The 24246-nt window shown below is 39.8% G+C and overlaps 1 protein-coding gene across 2 annotated transcripts in view; it reads left to right on the top strand.

The window, feature by feature from the left end:
* Window positions 1-24246, top strand: part of LOC138755048 (uncharacterized) — a 62156-nt gene extending 37910 nt beyond the window's left edge. For both annotated transcript variants that reach the window (XM_069920218.1, XM_069920219.1), the window contains one exon: window positions 21754-24246. In XM_069920218.1, the coding sequence (XP_069776319.1) occupies window positions 21983-22990 (1008 nt within the window). In that variant the 5' untranslated portion in view covers window positions 21754-21982 and the 3' untranslated portion in view covers window positions 22991-24246. The remainder of the gene's footprint in view (window positions 1-21753) is intronic.

The following is a 24246-nucleotide window of genomic DNA, read 5'->3' as shown; positions in this document are numbered from 1 at the left end:
CTCTGGCTCGGGAATGGGGGGCAATGACTGTTTTTCCTCTGGAATAGGGTGTAATTCAGAAGCGTGAAGAAGTCAGTGGAAAGGTGTACTTCCCTTCAAAGGTTAATGATTCAAATTGTCGACTGCCTGCTGCAGCACATGGCACCACCCCTTCAGGATCCCCAGTGGTGTTAACAAATGAATTTGTTCCTTCCGTAAGCCATTCATTCGTTCAACTAACCCGGCAGCCTGTGGGTAATAAGAAATATGGTGGACCCATAAAATACTATTGTCAGCTGCCCAATCACAGATTGTCTTCCCGGAGAAGTGCGAGCCATTATCAGACTGAATTTCTTCTGGTACATCATAACGAGAAATTAAATGGTTTAGTCCTTGGACAGTGCTAGCTTGGTTAGCCGTCTTGGTGGGAAAAGCAAAAACCAGGCCCAAAAAGGTGTCAACCATTACTAGGACATAACGTTTACCCATACAGTCTGGCATGGGCCTATGTAATCAATTTGCCAGACTGCAGCTGAGCGAGCTCCCCGTTTTATTCAGCTATGCGGACCAGGAGGAATGGTGCGGGACTTCACAAGCTGACATGCTGGGCATGTATGCATGACCTGCGGACATCATCTTGATGGACAGGTGAGGCATGTGTACGGGCCAACATAGCTGATCCCTTCTCCCCCAAATGGCCACTCTGTTCGTGTGCCCATCGAGCCAGGGGGACGGTATCGGCATGGCTATTAGTGGCAAGCTGATCTGCTACTGCATTATGTTGTGCCATGTTCATCGTCTCATTGGTATGGGCGTCAATGTGATATATGGTTATCTCACGATGATGGGAAGCATCCCACAACAGCTGCCACAACTGTTTGCCCCATACTGGGCGGTCATGTATCAGCCAGTCGTTCTGTTGCCAATCAGGCATCCATATCACTCATCCATCAGCCACAGCCCAGGAATCAGTAAACAAGTGAAGTGGGTGATCATGGGGGTCTAGTGGTAAAGTGACCGCCTTCAACTCAGCATACTGACTGGAGCCACCATCCCCCTCCTCCAATAAGTGAGTTCCTGACCTGGGATGGTAAGCCACTGCCTTCCACTTCTGCTTTCCTTGCACTCACCGGATACTACCATCAGTAAACCAGGCATCCTCTTGTTCTGCTTTCTGTACCATCTCTTCCGTGGCCGCTTGGATCATCACATCATCAATATAATGGTGAATCGAGAGGAAAGGTGATACTGTCACTGTCTCCAAATCACAGGCAATTAGGCTGTGGCAAATAGTGGGAGAGTGTACATAGCCCTGAGGGAGGCAGGTGAAGGTATACTGGCACCCCTTCCAGGTAAAGGCGAACTCATCCTGTGAGACCTCATCTATAAGAATACTGAAGAAGGCATTAGCGAGATCAATGACAGCATACCATGTTCCTGAGTTCCCAGTAGCAATGTTTTCAATAAGGGTAACAATGTCCGAAACTGCCGAAGCCAGTGGTGGGGCATGTTTGTTCAAAAAACAATAGTCAACTGTCATTCTCCAGGAGCCATCCGGCTTCTGGACCGGCCATACAGGGCTATTAAAGGGTGACGTTGTGGGCCTCACTACCCCTTCTTCTTGCAGAGCATTGATGGTGGCAGTAATCTCTTCATGCCACCCAGGGAGGCGATATTGCGGAATGCATACTGGTTTTGTGGGGGGGAGGCACCATCACAGGATCCCACTTAGCCCGACCCACCACTAATCTTTTAGTAATAGTCTGAATTCCAAATGCAAATCCCCCTTGGCTAGTATTAACGGCCGTACCGGCCAACATATTAATACCCAGGATACACTCATCAGTGGCAGCCACCAGGGCATGTAACCAGACAGGGGAAGGGCCATCACCCACCGTGGCGTGGACTTTTATTTCCTTCGCCAGGGTGATCGCTCCTCCCATCCCCTCTATTCGAAATGTTGGTCCAGTCCAGAGGTCAGGGTTACCCGGAATCACCGAGTACTCTGCATCGGTATCAACCAAGGCCAAATATTGGCGGTCATTACCCCCACCCCAATGGACTGTTAACAGTATGTAGGGCCATGGGTCCCCGTGTATCCGCTGTATCTCAATGGAATAGACACGAGGACCCTGCCCACACCCTCCTGCTTTAGTAGGGTTTGGGGGCTTCAAGGCCCACATGCCACTATTATCCATGAGCCTTTTTAACCATTTGTTGTATCTCATCACGGATAACTGGAGCAAGAGAAGCTGGCTCAGTGGGAGCAGAAGGCACAGCTGGGACAGGTGAACTCAGCAGCTGGGGAAGATGTTCCCCTGCCTTCCTCTTATAAAGGGCATAAAGGACTGCAGTAGGTTTCCCATCAATATCACTTTTAGGTACGCCTAACTTTAACAAGGTTAGAAAAAGGTCCTTTCTTGTCGGTCCGTTATTAGCAGCAGCCCCTCTCTTTTCATCCTGCTTGTCTGATTTAACCTGGGTTGTACGTGAGTGGATTTTACCTCCCAACTCTAATTTTCTAAGCCCAAGGCATGCACCGCCTCAGACACAGGGTGCCCAATTAGTGGGCTAGTTATGGATAGAACCAGTCCCCGTACAGTGGGTTGGACAGAACGAATCAATCGGGTATGCATTCTGGCCATGAATATCTCTTCATCAGGGCTCCCCTCGTATCCACAGCCTCAAACGCCCTGCATACAAGGCAGAGGCTAAGGCCTGCTGACGAATTACTGCTATACCCTCCTCTGGGGTGCCCCAATTGTTCTGTAAATGTAAATCCCAATCTACTGGTGATGAGTATACTCATAGCAGGGCATCCCCTAGAGTGGCAAGTAAGTAATCCACCTCTCTTCCTCTACCCCGCAGCTCAGCAGTGACCCGGATATCAGTAGTCAATGTTCTTAATCCCAACAATTCCTCAGGGGTTAAATATACATTACCCCCTCCTTGCTCCCAAATACGCAGGAGCCAGGCCGCCAGAGTTTCTCCTGCCTTTTGCCTATATCGATCTCCAATGGCAGCCAGCTCTTTTATAGAGAAGTCACGTATCATTGACTGCTCTTGAACTCTGCTCCCACTTTGGCCCACAGGGTCCTTTGCCCAGTGAATGGGACGAGGCCTCGGCCTTCCTGTAGAGGGGTGGGCCATTGAGCATAAGCAGGGGTTTGGGTATTTTCCCCTGGGTCCTCTTGGGAGATCGGGGTATCTATCCCTTCAATCTCTACCCTGACATCATCCCCCCTTCCGTCTGTTTGGGAAGTTTGTTGTCTTATGGGGCGGGCGTAAACAGCAGGTGGAGAGGGCAGTATGTTAGGCACATGCTGAGGAGTATCTGCATTATTACCATGGTCATCTTTCCAGATATTCCCATCCCATTCATCAGTTACATCAGGATCGTCGCCATTCCTTATCATGGCACGAATACGATGTGGATTGGGTTCTACTCCATGCCTTTCTTTATCTGCACAGAGCTGCTGCCGGAGTTTAATATTAAGGCAGATCGTTTGGACATGCTTATCCTCCCATTCTTTGGCTCGGTCCTGACTGGTGCAAACAATCTCACTCATCATGGAACAGCGTTGTCGCAGGGCTTCTAGCTCCTCCTCTAGTTGCTCTCTCTTACGCTGAGATTCTACTTCTCACTGAACTGATTCTGCTTCACATTGAACAGAGTGGTTAAGGCTGTGGCCAGCAGCCAAATACCGTCCGTCAGCGTCCCCTTTTTAACAGGAAATTTACTTTCTCGAAGGAGAGTGGAAACCCGCTCTCCCAGAGGCACATTTGATGGATCTAACTTCTCATCCCAACTGAAGGGTGGTCCCAACAAAGACAGGGAATTGGCCAACATGCCAAACCCATCGTCTTTGGAAGTCCATCCCGGAATCAAGAACTACTCAGGGTGCACCTCTTTCTTTCGGCGAAACATCTTGAGACCAACCCTGCTCGCAGCGCCAATTGTCTTGGGTAAACTTGTACCTCTCACTTTGTTCGTTTTAGATTGGTCACAGTGTTCGAACTACCGAAAGAAAATAGACACACACACCAAGAACAGTTCAGTTTATACAAGTCTTTATTACTCAATCTAAAGCTGAATTCACACTACAATATGCAAGCCCTTCCCAATTATACTTTCAATGCCTGGACTGGTCCCAACTGTCAAAGCAAGGCAGTGACTGCATACTTGTAGTAGGTTGTCGGGGCGCCGGGAGCAGCTTCTCTACCTCCCTCGACCGGGATGTTACCTGGACTCTTGAAGTTCTTCTTCTTGCTGAGAAATGTTGCCACCTCTTTAAGAGTCTTTCACTTCAGCAGTGGGACCATGGCTTATATTACCCAAAAATTGTTTACTTCAGATCTTATCTTTTGAACAAATGGTTTAATTATCTTCACAGTCTGCGACCAACAAAAGAAAACTGCATCTCTGGGCCTCATAAGTGTAAATTAGATAAGGTCTTCCTATTCAACTGCATCCTGGGCCCCATGGTGGAATTTAGATGTGTCTACTAAATATGCATCCTGGGCCTCATAGTGTAAACCAGATGTGTTTACTAATTTTCTAAAAAAAACAGGCAAGTTCTCAGCCTTGCAGAATCAAAGACACTGTTTAAATCTTCCATTACAGTGATGACCTGAAAGAGGTTATCATCTGGAAAACCCTGAGGGTGCAAGTTTCTTCGACAAGACACTGAAGTGGCTGGTTTTAAGGAATCAGGTGTAGGTGTCCAGTGAACTCATTTGTGGATGTCCTGGAACAACATCTCTCTGCAAACTGACAAGAACCATCCTGACCAGTAACCATTACCTTTCAAGCACCAAAGCCTGGTGAACTTTATAAATGCTAAATTCTGTGCACAGTATAAGAATTGCCTGCAACCAGTGAACTTGGAGGAATGAGAAGTGAAATTGGACTGTGAACTTACACACACACACATTACATACATGTGCACTTTGAATTAGAAGGGGGTTAAGTTAGGTTAGTTAATTAATAGTAATAAGTTAAAGTGCGATCCTGTTTTCATGTTTAAAGATAATTAAAAGCAACTTTTGTTTAAATAACTATTTGTCTTGGTGAATATCTATTGCTGCTGGGTTTTGGGGTCCTCTGGGCTCGTAACACTATGGCAGTTGCGAATCTGATGATGGTTATCACTGATTTTGTAGTGTATCAGATTAATGTTATATATTCCTTCACGTGTATCTAATGTTCAAAAGTCCAATTTGTGCTTTTTTAAATAACTTTATTTATTGAGCAAAAGTTAAAATTCAAATATAATAAAGTATGATAATACAACATTTTCTCCCTATATACTCCCCTCCCCCTCCCATCCCTCCCTCCCAACCTCCACCCCAATCTACTCCAAAAAACAATAATAATAATAATAAATGGAGTTAAAATACATATTTATCAGTAATTTAATGCCGTGGATGGTGCAAATCCCATCTAACGAACATCATACTTCCAAACATACATATTTCAAATACAGATTCCACATTTTAATAAAGAAAGATAATTGTTACGCAAATTATAAGTATCTTTTCCAGAGGTATACAAATTCTCAATTCAGTATGCCATCTTTGAATATTTAATTCAATATCATTCTTTCATGTAATCACTGTACATTTCCTATCAACTGGTAAAGCTAACCGAATAAATGCCATTTGAAATTTGTTTAATTTTAAACCCAAAGTCAACATAGTGTATCCCAATAAAAATAAAATCGGATCAAGAGTTAGTATGAATTTGAATAAACCTTCCAAAAATTCTATAATTCTATACCAAAAATGCTTTACCTTTTCACAAAGCCAAAGTGCCTATTTCTTTTCCTCATCTCAAACGTAAATCCGGAGAGCTAAAACCATATCTTTTTAACTTCTTGGGAGTTGAATACAATTGGTGTAAAAAATTATAATGACCCAAACTATATCGCACATTGATTAGTCTAGTCATACTTTCCTCACACAGAGTCCTCCACTCCTCCTGAGATATTGGAATTGATAAATCATTCTCCCATTTAATGTTCATTTTATACAAATCAGGTTTAGTCATCTTCTTTTGCAATAAATGATACATTTCTGAAATCTTTTTTTACTCCATAAGTTAATAAACATTCAAACAGATCTTTTAGGCAATTTTAATTTGCACCCTAAATTATCTAATAACCAAGTACAGAACAGTATAGTGTAGGCCCTTCGGCTCACAATATTGTGCTGACCGATAAAAACCCACTTAACAGTCTAACCCTTTCCTATCTCATACCCATAACTCCCTATTTTTCTTTTAACCATATGCTTGTCTCAGGGTCTTTTAAATGCCCCTACTGTTCCAGCCTCCACCATCATCCCTGGCATTGCCAAGGACCCACCACTCTCTGTGTAAAAACTTACCGCTGATGTCTCCCCTACACTTTCCTCTCTTCACCTTGTTTAGATGTCTTCTGGTGTTGCTACTCCTACCCTGGGAAAAAGGTGCTGGCTGTCTACCTTATCTATGCCATCACCTAGACCTTTATTAAGTCACCTCTCATTTTTCTTTGTTCCAAAGAGACAAGGCATAGGTCTGTTAACTTTGCCTCACAAGACATGTTCTCCAATCCAGGCATCATCCTGGTAAACCTCCTCTGCACCCTCTCCCTCACTTCCACGCCCTTCCTCTAATGAGGCAACCAGAACTATACACAATCTTCCAAGCGTGGTCTTACTTACCAGAGTTTTATAATATTGCCTCTCGACTGTTGAATTCAATCCACTGATTAATGAAGGCCAGCTTGTAGAGACACTCTGAAAGTATTCAAGACTCTTATGCATGTATCATGTTTGTCTTGTGGAGGAAACTACCTTCGATAAGGAGAACTGCGATTTGAGTAGTTGGTGTTGAACTATCTTCTCAATGAACAACCCTGTCCAAAGCAAGAAGCAGTGAGTTAGAGGTTTATCTAAACGATCAGAAGTCAATCCATAAGGAGAGGATCACTGGAGTCTCCTCCCCCCCCTCCCCCCCCCCTCCGATTTACGTGATCTATCACCACCATGGTCTGAAAAAAGCCTTTCGCCCTCCACACGGCATCCGTCAGCAGCGGTGCAGGAGTATCAGAGCCAGGCTGAGGTGTGGGTTCTTCCCACGGGCAGTGAAAATGCAGAACGACCAAAGGAACTTCTCCCAGGGCAGGAGTAGAAACACCAGAGGACATCTGTACAAGGTGAAGAGAGGAAGGTGTAGGGGAGACATCAGCGGTAAGTTTTTTTACATAGAGAGTAGAGGGTCCTTGGCATTGCCAGGGATGTGGTAGTGGCTGGAACAGTAGAGGTATTTAAAAGACTCTTAGACAGGCACATGGATGAAAGAAAAATAGGGGGTTATGGGTGTGAGATAGCAAAGGGTTAGACTGTTATCACTCACCATCCAAGACTTTCATATTAATGAAACAATGTTTATTTATTTATGTACGTGTATATATGGATAATTTTCCTGCGAACATGTCACAAAATGAATTGCTTTGTGGCAACATCGCAGTACAAACATTTATATAAACCACCTTACAAAATAAATAAAAATAGTGCAAGAAAAAGAAAAAAAGGCAAAGTAAGGGAGAAATAGTGGCGGCGGAGTCAACTGTATTATTTAAGAAAAGGTTGGACAGGTATATGGATGAGAAGAAGATGGAGGGTTATGGGCATTGTGCAGGGAGGTGGGACTAGAAAGGGGTGTTTGGTTCGGTGCGGACTAGAAGGGCCTAATGGCCTGTTTCCGTGCTGTAATTGTTATGTTATGTTATATATTTGATAATATGCAAACAATGCATGGGATTGTGGGATCATGGGACATAATCCCAAACTTTTCCTTTAATCTATTAAATGATAGAAATGATCTTTCTTCATAACAATCTCCCACCAGTCTAATACCCTACTGTTCCCACAGTCTCAAGTAATAGTTGTTCACTGAGAAAGAAAATAATTTATTCTGACATATTGGGGTATTAGCCAAAATTTTACCTTTAATTCCAATAATTTGATCCTAAGTATACCATATTTCCTTCAAATGTTTCAATACAGGTAAATTATATTTTTGTTAACAGTAAGGATTCCATTTATAAATAAATTGATCTTTATTTTGTTCTGAAATCTGGATCAATTTAACCTTAGCCCATCTAGGGGGATGATCCTTATCAAACATCCTATTAATAAATTTTAACTGAGTCGCCTCATAATAATTCTGAAAATGTGGTAATTGAAGTCCCCCTAAAGCATATCTCCATGTCAACCTTCGTAATGATACTCTTGATAATTTACCTTTCCATAAAAATACTTGAACTGATGCATTTAATTCTTAAAAAAATTCTTTTGTAACCTTATAAAGTATAGACTGAAACTGAAAAAGATACTGTATACGAGGAAAAATATTCATTTTGATACAATTCACTCACTCCAATAAAATTAACGGTAAGTCTTTCCACCTATTTAAATCAAATTTAATTTTATTTAATAAAGGTATATAATTTAACTTGTATAAATGTTAATAATTAGCATCAGTAACTATTCCTAAATATTTAATCTTATTTGACCACCAAAATTGTGTCATCTGCTTACAATCCAAATACTCATCAATCTAGCTAATCTATTAGCCAAAACCTTTGCCACAATTTTGTAATCTACATTCAATAAAGAAATAGGTCTATATGAACCAACTTTCAATTAGTCCCTATCTTTTATTGGAATAACAGTAATTAATGCCTTAGAAAAAGACTCTGGAAAAGAACCAGTATCTGTAGCTTGTTTCAAAACTTCTATAAATACTGGTAGCAATAAATCATAAAATTCTTTATAAAACTCTGAAGTAAATCCATCTTCACCTGGTGATTTCCCACTAGGAATTGTTAGCCTGTAAAGCTGCTTTAATTTCAAAATCTGTAAAGAAATTATCCAACTCTTTCTTATCTTTCTCTTTCAATGACAGTAAGTTCAACTCTGACAAAAATGATTCATTTCAATCATTATCCTGCTTCCCCTCAGAGGTATACAAGTCCTCCTAAAACAAACAAAATCTTCATTAATTTCCTGGGGTTTGTAAGTAATAACCAAACCCTTTCTAACTGCATTTATTGTCCTCAAAACTTGTGCCATCTTTAACGGCCAAGCTAAATTTCATGGGCACATACTCCTAACTCATTTTAATGTTGTTTAATAATTTTTCATATTTGTATGTTTGTAAAGTATTATAACGTAACTTTAATTTACTTAAGTAGGCTTTTCTATCCTCTGTCGAATTTTGCTGTAAATCTTTTTCTAAGACCTCTGTTTCCTTCTCCAGATTTTGACTTTCTGTCAAATATTGTTTCTTAATTTTAGTCAAATAGCTAATAAATTGTCCTCTCAAATACGCTTTTAAAGCATCCCATAAAACAAATTTATTTTGTACTGAATTCTCATTTATCTGTTTTAAAAAAAAGTTTAATGTGATCTCTAATATATTCAATAAATTCAGGTTGCTTTAACAGCATCGTATTAAATCTCCAATGATTTGTAGTTTCTACATTTTAGAACTTTTAAAAGAGATTAGTAATAAAGAATGATCAGACAAAATCCTACTCTTGTATTGTGCTGATACTAAAAATAATTCTATTCTAGAAAAATAATCATGTCTGGATGAATGAAAAGAAATATCTTTCTTTGTCGGATTTAATCTTCTCCAAATCTCAACCAAATTTAAATCCTTCATAATTGTTAACAACAGCTAACATCTTTGTTCTCTTAAAAGTTTTTGGAGATTTATCCAATAACAGAACAACAATTAAAATCACCTCCCTCCAAAACATTCTCATTCGCTTGATTCAGATTTAAATATATTTCCATTACAAACCCTTCATCATCCAAAATGTATTGAAGGGAAAAGCACAAATTGTATACTCTAGCTTGACTGCACAATAAGTGGTAAATTATGATATTGTGAACCAAGCTGTTTTGAAAGCTCATGAGTTGGTTCCAGAAGCGTATAGACAAAAATTTAGGAGTTTGATTTAAAAACATGGAATCAATCTTATATGGATTTTGCTTTGAAGAAATCTGTATGGTTTGACCATTGGTGCACCTCAAGAGGAAAAAATAATGATTTTGATGGATTGAGAGAATTGATGTTAATTGAGGAAATTAAAAGGTGTGTCCCAAAGGAGAGTAAATTATACCTGGATGAGAGAGACATGGCTACATGGCAACATGCAGCTAGATTAGCAGACCAATTTGCATTAATTCATAAATGTACATCTCAAAATGGTACACATTTTCAGAAAATTAATGTGGAGCAGAGTAATAAACCTGTTCAGAGGATTAATATGGAGCAGGATAGTAACCCTGAAATTAAGTCTGGAGAGAAGGTCGGAAAGGACACAACTTCTGGATTTATGTCATTTTTGTAAAAAAAAAACATGATCATGTTATTGCAAATTGTCTACTATTGAAAAAAAAAGAGAGAAAAGATGGTTTCACCAGAAGCATGTATTCAAACAGTTGAATTTAGGCAGTTGAATTTAGACAGACCTCTTAATATTCCTGCTAATGAAGAGTGGGGGGGGGGGGAGGGGGGGTGATTCATCAGGTGGTTGTTCCTAGAAATTACCAGAATGAAATTTTAAATTTAGCTCACAGTACACCTTTATGTAGTCATCTTGGTGTAAAGAAAACCATGTATAAGATTTTAAAACAATTTTTCTGGCCTGGTTTGAGGAAGGATGTGGTAAATTGGTCCCGGACATGTCATTTTTGTCAGGTTGAGGGGAAACCTAACCAGGATCCTCCAGTGGCTCCATTACAACCTATTCCTGTTGTTGGGGAACCTTTCACTAGGGTTACTGTGGATTGTGTAGGTCCCTTGCCAAAAACTAAGTCTGGGAATCAGTACATTAACAATTATGTGTACAATATAGAGATTTCCAGAGACTATACCATTAAGGAATATTAAAGCCAAAACGGTGGTAAAGGCTCTGGAAAGATTTTTCACAGTGTTTGGATTATCTAAAGAAATTCAGAGTGATCATGGATCTAATTTCATCTCTGGGTTGTTTCACAATCTGATTGAATTTTTTGAAGAGGTGACTAGGAATGTGGATGAGGGTAGCGCAGTGGATGTTGTCTATATGGACTTCAGTAAGGCCTTCGATAAGGTACCACATGGAAGGTTAGTTAGGAAGGTGCAGTCTTTAGGTATAAATTTTAAGATAGTCAAATGGATTGAACATTGGCTGAAAGGGAGAGGCCAGAGAGTGGTAGTGGATAATTGTCTGTCAGGTTGGAGGCTGGTGACCAGTGGTGTGCCTCAAGGATCTGCATTGGGCCCATTGTTGTTCGTTATATACATTAATGATCTAGATGATGGGGTGGTGAATTCGATTAGTAAATATGCAGACGATACTAAGATAGGTGGAATAGTGGATAATGAAGAAGGTTTTCAAGGATTGCAGAGGGATTTGGGCTGTTTAGAAAAGTGGGCTGAAAAATGGCAGATGGAATTTAATGCTGATAAGTGCTTCATTTTGGAAAGAAGAATCAGAATAGGACATATGTGGTAAATGGGAGAGCATTGAGGAATACAGAAGAGCAGAAAGATTTAGGAGTAACAGTACATCATACCCTGAAGGTAGAAACTCACGTGAATAGGGTGGTGAAGAAGGCTTTTAGTATGCTGGCCTTTATCAATCATTGCATGGAATATAGGAGTTGGGAGGTGATGTTGAGATTGTATAAGACGTTGGTGCGGCCTAATTTGGAGTTCTGTGTGCAGTTCTGGTCGCCTAATTATAGGAAGGATATAAACAGAGTGGAGAGAGTGCAGAGAAGGTTTACCAGAATGTTGCCTGGGTTTAAGCATCTGGAGTATGGGGAGAGATTGGACAGATTGGGTCTTTATTCTTTGGAGCGTAGAAGGTTGAGAGGGGATTTGATAGAAGTATTTAAGATTATGAAAGGGATAGACAGAATGGATGTGGATAGACTATTTCCGTTAAGAGGAGGAAAGATTAAAACAAGAGGACATGAGTTAAGAATTAAGGGGCAGAGGTTTAGAGGTAACATGAGGGGGAACTTCTTTACTCAGAGAGTGGTAGCTGTGTGGAATCATCTTCCGGGAGAAATAGTGGCGGCGGAGTCAATTGTATTATTTAAGAAAAGGTTGGACAGGTATATGGATGAGAAGAAGATGGAGGGTTATGGGCATTGTGCAGGGAGGTGGGACTAGAAAGGGGTGTTTGGTTCGGTGCGGACTAGAAGGGCCTAATGGCCTGTTTCCGTGCTGTAATTGTTATGTTATGTTATGTTATGTTACAATTAATTTATGAGTTGGGAATAAAACAGATCACTTCATCTGCGTATCATCCTGAAACTCAGGGAGTTTTGAAAAGATTTCATTCTACTCTTAAAAATATGATGAGGATTTATTGTCTGGAGAATGGGAAAGATTGGGTGAAGGTATTAATTTATTGTTATTTGCAGCAAGGGAGGCTGTGCAGGAGTCATTAGGTTTCAGCCCTTTTGAAATTATGTTTGGACATCGGGTTCGAGGGCCTTTGATGTTGATAAAAGATCAATGGGTTAATGAGGATGTGCAGTTGGACTTGCTGGATTATGTTTCTAAATTTAAAGATAGGCTACAAAAAGTGTGGAGTTTGGCTCAAGAGAATTTAGAAATGGCTCAGGGTAAAATAAAGTGTTTATTTGATAGACAAGCTCAAGTGAAGAATTTTAAGGTCGGAAGTAACGTTTTGATTTTGTTTCCACACATGACAATCCTTTGAAAGCTAGATTTTCTAGTCCGTACACAGTTAAATCAAAATTGAATGATATTAACTATGTTTTTAACACTCCAGATAGAAGGAATAAAACTCATTGTCACATATTTATGTTGAAACCTTATTATGAGGATAATGGTAGTGGAGAACAATCTGTATCAGAGGTGTTGGCTGTTGACAGAGTGGAGGAAGTGGTGGATCATAAGATTATGAAAATAAAATCTTGTGAGGGTACCCTTGAAGAAACCGTGGTTCCTGTGCACCTGTCTAACTCAGAAATTTTGGAAAAGTTAGTTCATCTTAAGTCACAAGAACAGATGCAGTTGAAGGAATTAAATTTGAAGTACACAAATCTTTTTCCTGACGTTCCAAAATGAACATCAGTGATTTATCACGATGTGGATGTCGGAGAACCAAGTCCCATTAAACAACACCCATACAGAATAAACATTCAGAAAAGTAAAATTATGGATCAGGAGATGGAATATATGTTGAGAAATTATATTATTAGACATTCAAACTCAGATTGGAGTTCTCCTTGTATTCTGGTACCGAAACCAGATGGAACTGTTAGGTTCTGTACAGATTGCAGTAAATAAAATAAAATTACAGTAAATAAAACAGATGCTTATCCTATTCCAAGAATAGATGACTGAATTGATAAAATTGGAAAAGCTAAATTTCTTACTAAGTTGGATTTGTTGAAGGGTAAATGGTGTGTGCCATGTGAGGAAGGAATATTTCGGCTTTTGTTACTCCATCTGGTTTATAAGAGAATAATGTGTTACCTTTTGGCATGACAAATGCCCCTACAACATTCCAAAGGATGATTAATTTGGTTATCCAAAGGTTGAAGCATACAGATGCTTATATTGATGACTTGGTCACAATAAAATTGGCACATTGGAAGAACATTTGAAGGAATTGGACAAATTGTTTGCAAGATTATCCAAAGCAAACTTAACTGTTAACTTAGCAAAGGGTGAATTTGCAAATGATACTGTGACATACTTGGGTCATGTAGTTGGTCATGACAAAGTTGCACCTATTCAAGCAAAAGTGAATGCAATTTCTGAGTTTCCTATTCCCAATGGCAAGAAAGCAGTTAGACTGTTTTTAGGAATGGCAGGATATTATTGGAAGTTTTGCAGAAATTTTGCTGAGGTTGCTCTTCCTTTAACCAACACTTTGAAGAACGAGGAGAAATTTCTGTAGACAAAAGATTGTCAGGCAATTTTAGAAAATGTAAAGGAGATGCTATGCCATTATCCTGTGTTTAAAATCTCCTGATTTTGATAAACCTTTATCTGCAGCAGTGGATGTCAGTGAGGGAGCAGCAGATTCAGTTTTATTGCAAAAACATAAAGAAATTGACCATCCAATTGCCTACTTTTCAAAAAAATTCAATGTTCAGTAAAGGAACTATTCTACTGTTGAAAAAGAACTGTTGTCAATCGTGTCTGCTCTACAGAATTTTGATGTGTATCTCAGTACCTCTCAAGAATCAATTGTGGTATTTACTGACCACAATCTTCTGGTGTTTTTGAATAAAATGAAGAACAGAAGATTGTTAAACATGAATTTGATATTACAAGAATATAATCTGCAAATTATTCATATCAGATGTTTGTCATGATAATGAATATGTATGAGAAGTCACGTGGTATGAGAGAGAGATAAGAACACAAGCAGGAGAACAAAGGAAACTTGAAAATAAAAGACACTGAGAAGTTTACCTGATAAAACTTGTGTTTAATGTTTTATTAACTTCACATTTCGGGCCACAAATGTGACATTGGCGACGAGGATGAAAGAAGCTTGAAGAAAATTAAAGACTAAACAAGATTACAGAGGATTACAGACAACTTCAAGGTGATAAGAATTTTCTCTTTGCTTAGTACTTTTGGGGCTGGAATATTTCCTCATGGCTGGGGCAGACGGTGACTTTCTAATGCATAGTGGAATTGCTCATTTTGACCCAACGGGTGATGCAAGCACTGTAAGTGTAAAGTGGAAGGCATGGCTGGAAGAATTTGAATCCTACGCCGACAGTCGTGGCCTATTTCTAGATACCGGTATGGTTGAACAAAAAGCGCAGAGAAGGGCGTTACTTCTTTTCACTGCTGGACCCGCAGTTCGGGAAACATTTAAGACACTTTTGAATACTGGAAGAAAGGATGATAGATGCATTAAATGCACACTATGTAGTGACACCGAATGCTACATTTCAACGCCATTTGTTTCGGAGAACGAGACAAGAAGATGGCCAGACAATTGCTCAGTACGTGACGAGACTACGCCAGCTAGCTGTTGGATGCAATTACATGCCAGCTGATTTGGACAACCAATTACTGGATCAAGTCGTACAGCACTGCAGATCAGATAAACTCAGAAGACATCTACTGGAAAGAGGGAGTGAGTTGGAACTCACCGATGCTTTAGCCATTGCTGCTGCATTAGAGGCTGTTGAAGGGCAATTTCATACCATGACCCTGAAAGACAACTCAAGCCAGCAAATTAAGAGGCTCTCACATCATCATAACCAGCCAAGATATATGCCGACACAGGACATGGAGTGTTATCGATGTGGAAACCGAGGTCACTTTGGAAAAGACCCATATTGCCCGGCCAAAGTTAAAGTTTGCAGAAAGTGTGGAGGTAAGGACCACTTTGCAAAGAAGTACAAAAGCAAGTCCAATGCAGACCAGAAGAGGAAGAGTACAACTTCCAAAGGCAAAGCCTGGGGGAAAGGAAAGTATCCTGGAAAGAAAGATACCATTCGCCAGATAGACGGTGACGATGATGATACCCAGGAGGAACAGAGTTGTTACCAATTTACATTGAATGAAGTACATCATGAGAAGGTCCCAGTGATCATTGGTGGAGTGACAGTGCAGGTCATTGTAGACTCAGGCAGTGACAGTAATGTGATTGATCGACATTTATGGGAGAAGTTGAAAAGGAAAAAGATCATCTGTACCTCAAAGAAGTGTTCCAAGAAACTGTATCCATACACAGCAACCAAGCCATTGCAGACCATTGGATGTTTTACTGCAACTGTTGAAGCTGGAGATAAGTACACCGAAGCAGAGTTTATGGTCATAGAAGAGAGGGTAGAACCATTGCTGAGTAGAAGCACAGCGCAAGACCTGGCAATACTTCATATTGGAGCTTGTGTCAATTCAATTCAGTCATACAAGGATATGAAGCAAGAATTCCCCGCAGTCTTCCAAGGAGTAGGAAAGCTGAAAGGTCGACAACTGAAGCTAGCGGTAGATGAAACGGTCAAACCTAAGGCGCAACCAATGCGCCGAACTCCGTTTGGACTTCGTGGGAAAGTCGAAGCCAAAATTAAAGAATTGATCGAACAAGACATTCTTGAACCGGTGGAACATTCGGCACAATGGGTCAGCCCAGTAGTGATTGTGCCCAAACCAAAGGGTGACATAAGACTATGTGTTGACATGAGAATGGCCAATGAAGCTATAATTAGAGAACGACACCTTATACCAACAGTGGAGGAAATACTTCAAGAACTAACTACCAGCAAGGTATTTTCAAAAATTGATCTGAAATGGTGTTATCATCAATTAGAGCTGGATCCAGGTTCCCGAGATGTAACTACATTTGTGACTCACTGTGGATTGTATCGTTACAAGAGACTATCATTTGGAATTAATGCAGCTTCGGAGATCTACCAGTATGAAATCCGTCGAGTGATTCAAGGCATTCCTGGAGTTGCCAACATTTCTGACGACATCATAGTCCATGCACCAACGAAGGAAGATCATGACAAATGGTTGAGGCGTGTACTATCTAGACTACAGGAGGCAGGCCTTACCGTGAATGGAAACAAGTGCCAGTTAGGTGTGTCAGAAATGGACTTCATGGGACACAGACTTACACGGGAAGGACTAAACCCTGCAGAGGCCAAGGTGAAAGCTATTGCAGAGGCACGTGCACCTCAGAACGCAACAGAGGGGAGGAGTTTCCTGGGATTGGTCAATTTTTGTGCAAAGTTCATTCCTAATTTCGCTACAGTGGCAGAACCACTAAGGAAACTAACCAGGAAAGGTGTACCATTTCATTTTGGATCTGAGCAGAAGAAAGCGTTCACAGTGCTGAAGCAAAGCCTGACTGATGCAAAAACTCTTGGATATTACGATCCGGCGGCATCAACCAAAGTCATAGCGGATGCCAGCCCAGTTGGTTTAGGAGCCGTGTTGGTCTAGATGCATGATGGAGGACCAAGAATCATTGCCTATGGCAGCAGATCGTTATCAGATGTGGAAAGAAGATACTCTCAGACAGAGAAAGAAGCACTCGGACTTGTATGGGCCTGTGAGAGGTTCCATGCATATTTATACGGCATTGAATTTGAACTCATCACAGATCATAAGCCATTAGAGGTGATCTATGCACCTAGATCCAAACCATGTGCCAGAATAGAAAGATGGGTACTCAGACTACAACCCTACAAATATAAAGTAATACACATTGCAGGGAAAGCAAACATTGCTGATCCGCTGTCCAGATTGGTGAAGGATGGTGGTCCACAATCCAAGTCAGAATTGGGAACAGAAACAGAGAGCTTTGTACGCTTCGTAGTTATTCAGTCGACACCGAAAGCTGTGACTACGAAGGAAGTCGAGAGAGAATCTGAACGTGATCCAGAACTCATGGAAGTAAGAGAATGCATACAGAGTGGACAATGGGACAAGTGTACTCACAAGGCTTACATTCCCATTAGAGACGAACTTTGTTGCATCGGACAGTGTGTATTAAGAGGTTGCAGATTGGTGATACCGCAAATATTGAGACCGAAGATCGTATCCTTAGCGCATGAAGGACACCTAGGTATTGTTGGTACCAAACAAAACCTCAGAACCAAGGTATGGTGGCCAGGTTGTGATAAAGACGCAGAGAAATTTGTTAAAACTTGTCACGGATGTCAAATCACAAGTAGGAGTAATCCGCCAGAACCGATCCGGAGTACGCAACTCCCGACAGGACCATGGATCGACGTAGCTGTTGATTTTCTTGGACCTTTACCGATGGGTGAATCAATTATGGTATGATAGATTACTACAGCAGATACTATGAGTACGTGGTGTTGAAGTCCACAACCACTGAAAAAACAATACAAGCATTAGCAGAGATATTAGCAAGATATGGATTACCTGTTACATTATGCTCTGACAATGGTCCACAATTCATTTCAGAGACATTTGCGGAATACATGAGGACCACAGGTATCCACCATCATAAAGTAACTCCGAAATGGCCGCAAGCCAATGGAGAAGTAGAGAGACAAAATCAGCCCATTGAAAAATGATTGAGGATTGCACACGCAGAAGGACAAAATTGGCGAGAAGCATTGCTAACTTATGTGGCTGTCTATCGAGCAACGCCTCATGCAACCACAGGAAAAAGTCCTGCAGAAGCATTTTTTGGGAGAAAAATCCGCACAAAAATGCCAGAAATAAAGGAAATCTGAGACGACCAGGAGATGAGGGACCACGATGCTGAAAAGAAAGGTGCAGCAAAGCTGTACACAGATTCGAAACGTGGAGCCAAGTACTCAGACATCATGCCAGGAGATAATGTTCTAGCGAGGCATGAAACTGGTGGTAAGCTAGACACACCTTATTACCATCAACCCTATACTGTCGTATCCAGAAGTGGTAGTATGGTGACAGTCAAGTCTCCGACTGGAGTCCTGTATAAGAGAAATGTATCAGGTGTAAAAAGGTACCAGTCCAGAGATACATCGAGCGAAGAAGTTGAAAGGCCAATACGAGATGCTGAAACTGAGAGACCTGATGATGTTCCAGAGGCAGTTACCAGCACTCCTGATGAAGTGACTAGAGCGCCAGAAACACCCGAAGCCGTGGCGAGCAGTATTTCCGACGCTGAGAGTGAACAACCGAGAAGCGACGACAATATCGCAGGGAGGCCGAAACGAAACCGGAAAGCGCCCAAACGATACAAAGACTTTGTGCCATAGTTTTAATAAGAACTTTGGGATATTATTTTAATCTTATATCATAAAGTGCATGTATGAGTGCTGTAGGAAGTAAATTTTATGTAGTTGAGTTATAGTATTACCATTAGTTACGATGTTTGTATGTTTCCGAGGGATATTGGTAAGTGAAGGTAAAGTTTATTTCTGATTAAAGGAGGGATGTCATGATAATGAATATGTATGAGATGTACCGGAAGTCACGTGGTATGAGAGAGAGATAAGAACACAAGCAGGAGAACAAAGGAAACTGGAAAATAAAAGACACTGAGAAGTTTACCTGATAAAACTTGTGTTTAATGTTTTATTAACTTCACATTTCGGGCCACAAATGTGACAATGTTCAAATAATATTATAGCGGATTGTCTGTCAAGATGTTAAAATTGATCATGTGTAAAATGCTTTCAACATTATTACTTTATTATAACATGTATATATTGTGAATTATATTTTTAGTGATTTTAAAGGCAGTTTTGTTATTACTGAATTTTAACACAGAGTTAAAATTCCTCTAAAGAAAGGGAGGTAAAATTGATTAATATTGAGAGGAATTTTGTAAAATAGAGTAGGTTACATACATACACACATTTTAAAACAGATCTTATTTGAAATACTGAAGAACTCATATTAAGTAACATTGCAGAAACTTTGGAAAATTTTATGCACATTTCTCAAGTAGGTGCTAATTGAAATGACATCATGAAATGAATATACTATTGTTTGGAGGAGACAAACTGGCTGTTAAAAAATAACTACAGTGTGCTCACAGAAAGGTCACTCCTGGGTTTTGTTTATCTAAGACAACAGATTGACCGAGAGAGAGAACTCCTGTGGTTTGCTGAAGAAGGTTGGGGTTTTTGCAAGTGAGAAAGTCATATGGGCTTTCTGGCAGTTGGGGAGAGAGAGAGAGAGAGAGAGAGAGAGAGAGAGAGAGAGAAACCAAGACCAATCTCAACAAGCTCTCTCAACCAGTGTGTTTGTGTGAAACTGAAAGCAGCTGAACAGTGCAAGCCAGGGAAAGCTGGTTGGAAACCGAAAGCTCCAGGGCAGTGGATGACTGGTAGTGCTATCTGTCTGATGTTTCTCTTGGAAGAAGCAGGATAGAAAGGAACTTTGTGGTAGCCTGAAAGAAAGAGGTTACCATCTGGAAAACCCAGATGGGGCAAGTCTCATCAGCGAGACATTGAGGTGACTAATGGTGGTGCCTCAGTTGTTGAAATCCTGGTACAGCAAACCACAATCTGTAAACTCTACAAGAACCTTCCTGAGCGGTAAACATTTATCTTTTGAGCACCAAAGCCTGGTGAACTTTATACATGTTAAATTCTGTGCACAGTATAAGAATTGCCTGCAACCAGAGAACTTGGAAGAAGAAGTGAGATTGAACTGTGAACCAAAGAACTTTTCTTAAATTTACACACACATCATACACGTGTGCTTAGAATTAGAAGGGGGTTAATTTGGGTTAGTTACGTATAGAGATAAGTTAAAGTTTGATTCTGTTTTCATGTTTAAAGAGAATTAAAAACAACTTTTGTTTAAGTAAATACTTGTCTTGCTGAATGTCTATTTCTGCTTGGTTTTGATGTCCTTTGGGCTCGTATCAAGAGGCTGTTCGATCCAAGGTGGAACCTGATTGTTGGGGTGGGGGGTGTGTTGGGGTGGTGATGGGCAGACAGAACCAGGTTTTGGGAGGGTTCAGGAAGATGAACTAAAGAAGAAGGAAACTCAGTGACGTGAGTTTGTGTGAGAGGAGAGCAACAGTGGTGAGGGTTACCTGAAACTGGAATATTCAACATTTAGTTGTAAGCTCGCCAAGTAACGTTTATTGTGCATTCTAGCATTCATAATTGTTAGCTAGGATTCACTCATTAGCAATTTGTTCCATGGCGACATCCAGGAAAACCATCAGTTTACAGCTAATGTAAGAAATGTGGCTCATTCTAGCTTTGTAATGTGTAGATTCATGGAATGTTTGAAATCCATAGAAAGCCTCCAGAGCACTGGCTCTATGAAAAGCAGATTACTTCTCTTATTCCTAATGCTCATGTCATTCTTTCTTGAAATTTCTTCATATTTTTACACAACTGAAGCAGCAAAACCACAATCAGAAAAAGAGAAAATGAAGGAGCTGTTCCTGGCCCTTTGTCCACCTGGTAACCCATTAATAAGGGGTCGTTCTGGTTTTTCTTCTCTTTGGGACCCATTGATGGAAAGCTTCATGGTTGATATTTTATTGTTCTCTAAATGTGCTTTGACTGAGGTTTTAATATTCCTCTGAGGGGCATCTTTGCTTGACCGGGCTGTTTTCATTGCTACATTTAAACTGAGAAATATTAGAAGTGGATCAAATTCATATCAGGAGAAAGGTATTATCATTCTGGATGCCTTTTCATAAGAACAGAGTTCTGATTTGAAATACTTTGCGTTTCTTTGCTCAGTGCACTGTCCTCATTCCCGATCCCAACAATATGGGCACCTTTGCAAGTGTTTTGAAGGAACTCATGCAATATCATTCATGTGCTGTGTAAATATTATCATGGAAATTTTTAGATTTATAAAGTTAAACTTTGGGTCCTACTTTTAAATCTGAGCTTTTTAAATATTTTTTTTCTCAGCACCCTTGTTGGTTTATTAAAGATATGCGAGAGTTTTATATTGACAGATAAAATCAATTTCCGGGAATTTAGCTTGGGTTTCTTATTTCATGCAATGTTACAATAGAATTAAAAATATTTGGTGTTTGTCCACCAAATAATTTAAGCAGTGATTGCATCTCATGATAAATGTAACTTCTGCTCCAGTAATGTTTTCCAAGCAACACGACTTTCGATATTAACCTTAGAAAGATGTTCCCTTCTGGAAATCTTTCTATTGATCTGCATTTGACAAATTCAGTTGTTTAACAGTAACACCTTAGAATGCCTTTTATTCCTTGTTTGGTTGATAACATTTTTATAATTTGCCTTTCTGAATAGATTAAAAAAGACACCAGAACAGAAAAAAATAAGAACAGGAGGAGGTCATCTGATCTGTGAGACTGCCCCATTACTCAATAGGAGTGTGGTGATCGGGGGCGTGGCAAGATGGCGTAAGGATCAGACGTGCCTTCCAGTCCTTTCCTGGCTCTATCTTATTGTTTTGTCTAGAAATGCCTGTTAAAATTCTTTAAAAGTTTAGATAATTTCAGTGCTGTTAATTTAACTTATGATGGTACAATTGGTGGAAAAGAGCAAAAAAAAACGACAACAGATTATCAAAAAACTACATTTTCCAAAAGTTCAAGTTTTGGAGCCTAGCTACAGGAAAGACACCGGGACTCAGCATGAAATGGATCCCAGGAGAGAGGAACAGTGTTCGGATGTAGAGTTTTATGTTACATCGGTAGAGCCCCCTAAAGAGGGCGCCAAACAGCCTTTAAAACAAAGAGTTACTCAAAGGCATTTGTCATCTGTAGAGGTGGCGCTGCAAACTGCATCTCTTGAGGTACAAGAACCTATACAACTTGATGTACTGGGAGAATTTAATACATTATGGACTGGGGAAAACCCCAGCCAGCGTCCTCCAGTCATTGCTGGAGAGGCTGTGGCTGGGGTTTCCACACGCAGTCATACTACAAGGAAGGCAACCAGAATGAAGGAAGGAATAGAAGATCCTTTGGAGAAGAAGCAGGAATCTGTTGAGCCAAAATCTCTTCCAATTGAAAAGATTTTTGTGAATCTTGAATCTAAATTATCTTATACAATGCAGGGATTATCCAAGATTATGACTGAACTTGGTACTAGGTTTAATACTTTGGTGAAAATACATTCTCAACAGATGGCTGAGTTTGGAGCTTTTATGCTTGAAGTGAGAGATAAATTTAATTTGTGTGAAGAAGATAGAGACGAAATACGGGATCAAGTTTTTGATGTGACCAAAATGGTCGAAGACATACAAACTCAAAATAAAAATTTGGTGAAAAAGATTGATTATTTGGAAAACCAATCCAGACGGAACAATATAAAGATTATTGGTTTGCCGGAAGGTATGGAGGGACCAGACCCAAGAAAATTTTTTACTGAATGGATTCCGCAGGTGCTGGGTCAAGAACATTTCCCGGAAGGTATAATACTGGAACATGCTCACAGAGCCTTGCGTAGAAGACCTATTTCAGGTCCAAGACCTGTTTTGGTTCGTTGCTTGAATTATTACAACAGAGAAATAATTTTATGAGTGGCTATTAGAAATGCACAACAGAGAAAATCACCCTTGATGATTCAAAATAATCGAGTTTTCTTCTATGTGGATTTGAGTCAAGAAGTTATGTTCCAACAACGGGAATTCAATCCTGCTAAAGAGTTGTTGTGGAAGAAAGGTTTCAAGGCAACCTTTAGATATCCAGCTGTTTTGAAGGTTTTTCAAGATGGTTGCCAACCAAAGGAAGCTATAGCATTTGCTCAAGAGCTGCCAATTACTCAGTTCCAACAGAGACATAGTCCGCCGCGATCTCTAAGGAGACAAGAGATGGAAGAAAAGAGCCTTGCTCCAAGAAGGAATGGTTGTAATGGTGATTCGGCAGTTGGAGCTGATTAAAAGAAGAGTTGTCCTTTTTTTTTCTTTTTTTAAAAAAAAAGGGATATTAAATAATGAGGATGTTAGTTTAAGATGAAGTGAGAATTGGGGGAGAGAACTGGATAGGCACTATTTCCTGAAAGTCATCTGCTACGTGTGAGTTATCTCACACCCATTTTTTTTGGGAGTTACCGCATTGCGAGGTTTAGACGGGAGGGGGTATTTTTAACCTCTTACCCGTTTTTTTTTTCCTTTTTTTTGTATTATGAGATTAAAGAGTGAAGGGGTTTTTTTTGTTTAAATATAAAAAAAAGCATAAGAAAGTATTTGATTGTTTAAAAAACTAAAAATTGATGTGTTTTTTTTTGTAAAATTTATTCAGTGGATAAGGAATATCTGAAATTTAAATGTGAATGGGATGGATAAGTTTTTTAAATATTTTTTCTTTAACTTTAAGGTGAAAGGAGTGGTAATTCTGGTGTATATTATTTTGCTATTTTAGTTATAGAATGAAGGGAATAATGGTGAAAGTTATAATTTTTAATGAGGCTTGAATTTTGTTTGTGGTATATGCTCCATTTGTTGAAGATATAGATTTCGTTGTAGATGTGTTTTTATTATTTGGATATCTGAATTTTAACGTAATGATTGGGGATATTTAAATGTGGTATTGGAGCTTTTATTGGATGACTATTCAAGAGTAAAAGGGAAAAATGGTGGAAGAGTACTAAAATTGAATTGTACAATGCTTAATGAGGTTTGAATTTTGTTTTAAGATGGTGATTTATGTGACTAATATGATGATAGATGTGAAGTTAGTTGATATTTGGTGAAGGTTTATCTCTATAGAGAAAGTTTTTTTTTCATCTTTTTTTTCATGCTACAATTTTTTTTTAAGAATTGATTATTGTTTAAGA

The sequence above is a fragment of the Narcine bancroftii genome, chromosome 2, assembly GCF_036971445.1.
Source record: "Narcine bancroftii isolate sNarBan1 chromosome 2, sNarBan1.hap1, whole genome shotgun sequence".
NCBI lineage: Eukaryota > Metazoa > Chordata > Chondrichthyes > Torpediniformes > Narcinidae > Narcine > Narcine bancroftii.
The sequence above is the reverse complement of the archived record's forward strand: the minus strand, read 5'-3'. Positions and strand labels throughout refer to the sequence as shown.